Below are 6,326 nucleotides of genomic sequence, written 5' to 3'. Positions count from 1 at the left end.
GGATGGTTGTGAGCCACCATGTGGTTGCTGGGATTTGAACTCTGCACCTTTGGAAGAGCAGTCGGGTGCTCTTACCCACTGAGCCATCTCACCAGCCCGTAATTATAATTTCAAATAAATAAAATCAAAGAGCGAGCCTGTATTAAGTTTGGTCACCTAACTCTGTTCTTCGTTCTGCTGTTTTGAGCCCACTCTTTAATTTTATTCTTCATATATAAATGGATGTCATAGATTATCACTCTTTCAAAGAGGTTCAACCATTAGAATGCCTACAAAATTCAAAGCTGGAGAGATGTCTCAATAAAGGATTACCGGCTGCCCCTGCAGAGAATCTGGCTGGGTTCGGTGCTGAACTCCAGCCCCAGGGGATCCATCCTCTGACCTCCATGGGCACTGCACACATTCAGTGTGTGACATTTCTAAAGGGTGGCAATGTAAGACATGGCCACCTGCTGACAGTGTACTAGAGTCAGAGCCTCTGAAGACTGCATACTCAATTCTGTCTGTCTGTCCACATATTTGTATGAAGTGGAAAGAAAACTGAGTTGTGAAACAGAGCCGAAAGGTTGACAGATTTCAAATGTGAACTGTTTTTCATTATGGAATTAAAACCAGGCGACAACATTTTCTAATATGCTAAGGGGAACTTTAGGCTAGAAGAGAACCCTGAAAGGACAGGTTCGGTTCACTTTTTGCTTTAACACGAGGTCTTGCTAAGTAGCCTGCAGCAGGAGTCTTCATTGTCCCGAGCGCTAAGGTTCCAGCCTTGTCAGTGCCACTACCCCCTACCCCAGCTTTATTTCTGTACTTTTTTTTAGTCTTTCAAGACAGGCTTTCTCTGTGTAGCCCTGGCTGTCCTGGAACTCGATCTGTAGGCCAGGCTGCCCTCGAACTCAAGAGCTCCGCCTGCCTCTGCCTCCTGAGTACTGGGACTAAAGGCGTGGACCTCCACCACCGACTCCAGCTTTACTTCTTTTTAACAGAAAATGGATGTAGCTAATTTTTTAAATTTTTGTTCGTTAGCTTTGTTTCCAAGACACTAAGATGGAAACCCAAGCTCTGAAGCCTCCTAGCACAAACACTCTATCACTGAACTACATCCTCAAACCCCTAAATGATCTACTCTCATCTCATGTAGGGAAGGAGGAAGCCTTCTCCATCCTCCCCAAGGGGTCACGGGATGCTCCTAACAAGTACTGACGAGTAAAGCACAAAAAGCTTGCTCTCACAAACACCAACTGTTCTCCTCCTCCTGTGTCTGCTACTGCTCTCAACTCGATCCCCACTTTGTCTTTGAACTCCAAAATCATGGAGAGCTGCCTCTTTCACTATGTCCCCTGTTTATCCTCAGGCCCTGCAGTAGAAATGTGTAAACGGGACCTAGACACTAGCATAGTCTCTGGGGGTAAGAGTGGAAACAACACTGTACGAGAACTAGACTGTTCAGTTCAGCGTGCTGACCGGCATTCGGAGCCAGGTTAGGTTGGGGCACATCTGGGCTGCTTTGGAGAACACTGTGGGTGACAGTAAGAGACATAAAGCTTTCTAACCCCACTTAACATTTCCCACACAAGTTTTAAATTAACGATTAGCATAGAATTGGGGTCACCTGTTTCCATCTTGCAAATAGTAATTTCATCTGTAAAAGACCTGTACTGATAGTACTCTGACCTCAGAATTATTGTGAGGATCAAAGACACATGCAAAGTGAACTGACAATGCCTGCCACACAGAAAGGCGAAAAGATGTTGCTTGAAGGAAGCCTGAAGTATGCCGTATTCCTGCCTCCACTGCGAGGCAGGGGCCTTTGTTTGAGGTTCCGTGGTAGTGATATATGCCTGTTTACACAACTCATTCATTTAACAATCTTAACATTAAAATTCAGAAACCTGAGAGTGCCTTGGAATACAGATTTAATAAAAACTAAAGCAACTAGCGGCTGAAATACAGCTCAATAAAAAAAAAATCTTCAAGACTCACTATATCGATAAAAATAATTCATGAAACTTCAGAATATGGCAAATCCGGCTCTAATTATAAGGAGCTATCCCTTTCAAATTCAAGTGAACACTTTCCCTTGTTTTTCTCTCAAAACACTGCAGAACTCTTCTCATTGAAATTTATACACAGCTGTTTCCATATCAAAACCTTTTGGAAGCCCAGCTCGGAGAAAGCAACACTGTTTACAGTGTTAGAAAGAACCCCGTGTGGTCACTCTAGGCCAACTGTCACTGTCACCAGCACTCCTGGGTGTCTCACGGGGACTTGGGTCATGCACAAGTGTGGGGGTGCTGAAACAAAGTAGAACCAGGGCGGCCTGAAAGGGGTGAGGATCAACTAACTAGGCGTCGCACAGCAGGGTCTGGCCCGTGGGGACTCTCCCGAGGCAGATCAACTCCGGGGGTGCAGGAAAGGGACGCAGGTGGCGTCCTCCCAGGGCCGCCCGCCGCCGGCCCGCCTCCCTGCAGCCCCCCAGTAGTACCTTTCTCTTCCTCGTCGATGCGCAGGGCAATGGAGATGTACTCGAAGGCCTGCTTGTGGAAGACGCGGACGCTCTCGGCCTCGCCACCCGGTCCGGGCGCTGGGGGCGAGGGCGAGGTCGAGGCGGGCGCCGGCGCGGTCCCGGAGCTCCTCTTGGCGGCCATGAGGGCGCGGGAGAAGCGCTGGCAGAGCCACGCGAAGAGGAGCCCCAGGTGGCAGGCCAGCAGGCGCAGCAGGGCGAAGACGAAGACCAGCGGGGACGAGAAGGAAGCCCGGCTGCGCTTAGGCGGCGAGCCGGCCGCAGGGGCCGGGCCGGCGGCAGGGGCGGGGACCGCGGCGGGGGGCGGAGGCCTGGCGGGCGCCGGGCTCGCGCCGCCCGAGCCTTTCTTCTTCCGTCGTCCGGCCGGAGAACTCATTCACAGCTCCCACTGCCGCCGCCGCCATAACCCGCTTCCCGCAGAGACCGACGGCGACCAAGCGGCGGCGGCGGCCACTGCCACTGCCACTGCCACTGCGGCGGGGGCCCACGGAGCCGCTCGCGCGCCCGCCCGCCCGAGCCCGGGAGCCTGGCACCTGCACGCGCCGCTCGCCGGCCCCGCCCCTCGCTCCTCTGCTGCCCAGGAGCTCAACCCTGTCTCCTCCTCCTCCTCCTCCTCCTCCCGCCGCGGCCGGTGGCTCCTGCCCCTCCTTTCCCTCTGTCCCCTGGGCCGCTGGCACCTCGCTGCGGCGGCCGGGCACGCGCACGTCCTCGGTGGAGGGCTCTGGTGCGCGCGCGTACGCCGCCGTCTTTTGTTGACCTGGGAGCTTGTGCGCATGTGCGCCATCCTCTCCCCCCCCGCCCCCCTCCCCGCTATGCCCCTTTCTCTAGGAACCCCCCCAGTTCTGTAGGCGCGGTTCGGCTTGCACTGGTCCCAGGGGTTCGTCGCTCAGTAGGTTTTTCGGCTTTTGAAGAATCGGAATAGGGAGCTTTGATCGTAAATTTAAGAATGGGGGTTTACAGCGTGAGTGGCTTTCCTCGTGCTCAGGTCTGCTGTCTCGCAGTGGGGTTGGTTGTCTTTGTGTGAGACAGCTATATCAGCTACATCTTCTCCATGCTGACCTCCAACTGCTCCTGTTGTAGCTGAGGAAGGAGGAGGCCTGCAACTCCTAATCCTTCTGCCTCCGTCTCCCCAAAACTAGGATTACAGGTGTGCATCATTACTCCCATTTCCTTATATATCTTTATTTTCGGCTGATTTTGCAAAGGATGGCTGATCTGAGTTTCGTATCAGAGGCAGTGTGTAGCAATTTGGGTATATTATCTGAGAGGGAAACAAGTTGCAGAGACAAAGTTCAAGACTTCCTAAAGGGAAAACGTTATTCCCACGAGGACCACGAACCCTACTTTCAACTAACCTATTACACGTTTGTGTTATCTCAGGATTAAATACGTGAATGCGGTCATTCTTGGGTTTTGCACAGCTACCATACTTGGTAGAATCCATACTATCTGTGTGTGCACGTGGATGTGTGCACATGTCTTCACCGTTTCTACCTTTGGTAAACTACCTATCTAATCAATATATCCCATATTCTAATGATCAGAAGTTGTTCTACAGACCCGGGATCACATAAGAGGAAAACAAACCGTGGGCCAGTCAGACTCCTGCGAACTGGCATCTGGAAATAGAATTTAGTTGAAATCCAGAGCTTTTGGATTCCTAAACTATATTGCCTATCCAATAAACTATTCAGTCTTTTCTCTCTCTCCCTCCCTCACCCCCTCCCCCTCCCTGTCTTTGAAAACAAACAAACAAAAACACCCCCACCCATTTCAGCCACAATTATTTCTTGTTGCCTAAATGAGTGACTACTAACACAAAGTCTCTATTGTTTCCAGTGTGAGGCATACAAACCCCCTGTGACCACATCAGAGAATCCCTGCATTCTGCTGAAACTATATTCCCTACCAATATAAATATCACAGATTGCTGCAAAACTCAGACCATTGTTTCCCACTGCTGCTTTCTTTTCTGCTTCCATCCTGATTGTTTTTTTCACGGTCTGAAATGTTTTCTGTCTTTCAAAAGTTGTATTCCTTTCAAACCCTTTTATCTAGTAAGCCCTGATTCTCTTTTGAACCATGTAGTTGTGATTGTGTGAAATCAATCATGTCGTGTGTGTGTGTGTGTGTGTGTGTGTGTGTGTGTGTGTGAAGTAAAAGAATGTACACATATATGAATACATAGGTAAATAAGGTATAAGAAATATGTTTTATACGTATGTCAACTAAATAAAAATAAGATGTACAAACCTACATGAACAATTTGAGGAGACAGCAGATTGCCTTTATCTATAGATGCTATCCTGAATGCTGTATTAATTAGATTGCCTTTATCTATAGATGCTATCCTGAATGCTGTATTATGTAAGTCTTTTTTTTTTTTTTAAAGATTTATTTATTTATTATATGTAAGTACACCATAGCTGTCTTCAGACACTCCAGAAGAGGGAGTCAGATCTTGTTAAGGATGGTTATGAGCCACCATGTAGTTGCTGGGATTTGAACTCCGGACCTTTGGAAGAGCAGTCGGGTGCTCTTACCCACTGAGCCATCTCACCAGCCCTGTAAGTCTTAATAAAACATTCTTTGTTTTGCTTTATTGATTGATTGATTGATTGATTTGTTGAGGCAGAGTCTGTGCAGCTCTGGCTGGCCTTCAACTCAGAGATGCTCCTGCCTCTGCCTCTCAAGTGCTTGGACTGAAAGCATGTGCCACCGTTCCTGCCAAATTTAAGCATTTTTCTTTTTTTTCTTTCGGTTTTTTGAAACAGGGTTTCTTTGTGTAGCCCTGGCTGTCCTGGAACTCACTCTGTACACCAGGCTGGCCTTGAACTCAGAAATCCGCCTGCCTCTGCCTCCCAAGTGCTGGGATGAAAGGCGTGGGCCACCATGCCCGGCTGCTGGTATACATTGTTAACTTACTGAAGTCTGGTCATACTTCATATATTGTATCTCACTTTCTGCATTTAGCCTGATGTCTTACATATCTAACTTACTTAACTGGAAAAACAATCCATTCATGATGACTGTATTAAGTTTTGTTTTGTTTTGTTTGAGGGCGGGGGGGCGGAGAATATGCCATTCCAAAATATCCTGACTTAAAATAATCATTTTTTTTTCCCTCACAATTCTGGGAGTCAGCAGTTTGGGATTGGTTTAGTTAGGTGGTTCTTCTAATGACCTTACTTTGGGTAAATTATGTACATTCAGGTCCAGTTTGACCGAATGCTGTGGACATCCTAGACGACCTCGGTCAACTGTCCAGAGGTTGGCTGTAACCACTGGATGAGACATGCTTCTAGCAAGATAATTTAGACTATGGGCCAGCAAAATGGCTCAGAGAGTATGGCTGCTTGCTACAATGCCTGATGACCTGAGTTTGATCCTGGGAACCGTATGGTAGAAGGGTGGGGGGGTGTCCAACCAACTCCTGCAAGTTGTCCTCTGACCTCCATAAGAACATGGAGCACATATGCCTACACACATAGACAACACACACAAACAAATAAATGCAGAGAAACATTTAAATACCTTTCTATGATATATGGCTTCCAAGAGTGTATAGATAATAAACTGCAAATTTTCACGTTGTTATACCGGCTCCATTTTATTGTCAAAACAAGTTGAAGGCAAAATCTAAAGGAAAGTACTTAGAGAGGGATTACTGTGCCCATTTTTGGAAGTAATTCAACATAAAGATTCTGTGTAGACCAGTCAGAATGGCTAAGATTAAAAATTCAGGTGACAGCAGATGCTGGCGAGGTTGTGGAGAAAGAGGAACACTCCTCCATTGCTGGTGGGA

The 6,326-nt window shown here is 48.1% G+C and overlaps 1 protein-coding gene across 1 annotated transcript in view; it reads right to left on the bottom strand.

Moving 5' to 3' along the window:
* The window catches only part of Spast (spastin), a 53,401-nt gene extending 50,404 nt beyond the window's left edge, over window positions 1–2,997 (bottom strand). The window contains exon 1 of the mRNA XM_029531206.1: window positions 2,483–2,997. Coding sequence (XP_029387066.1) covers window positions 2,483–2,897 — 415 coding nt within the window. The 5' untranslated portion in view covers window positions 2,898–2,997. The remainder of the gene's footprint in view (window positions 1–2,482) is intronic.
* Between the last annotated feature and the right edge of the window lie 3,329 nt (window positions 2,998–6,326).

Source organism: Mus pahari, chromosome 18 (assembly GCF_900095145.1).
Source record: "Mus pahari chromosome 18, PAHARI_EIJ_v1.1, whole genome shotgun sequence".
Lineage (NCBI taxonomy): Eukaryota > Metazoa > Chordata > Mammalia > Rodentia > Muridae > Mus > Mus pahari.
This window is presented reverse-complemented; position numbering and strand designations above follow the sequence as displayed.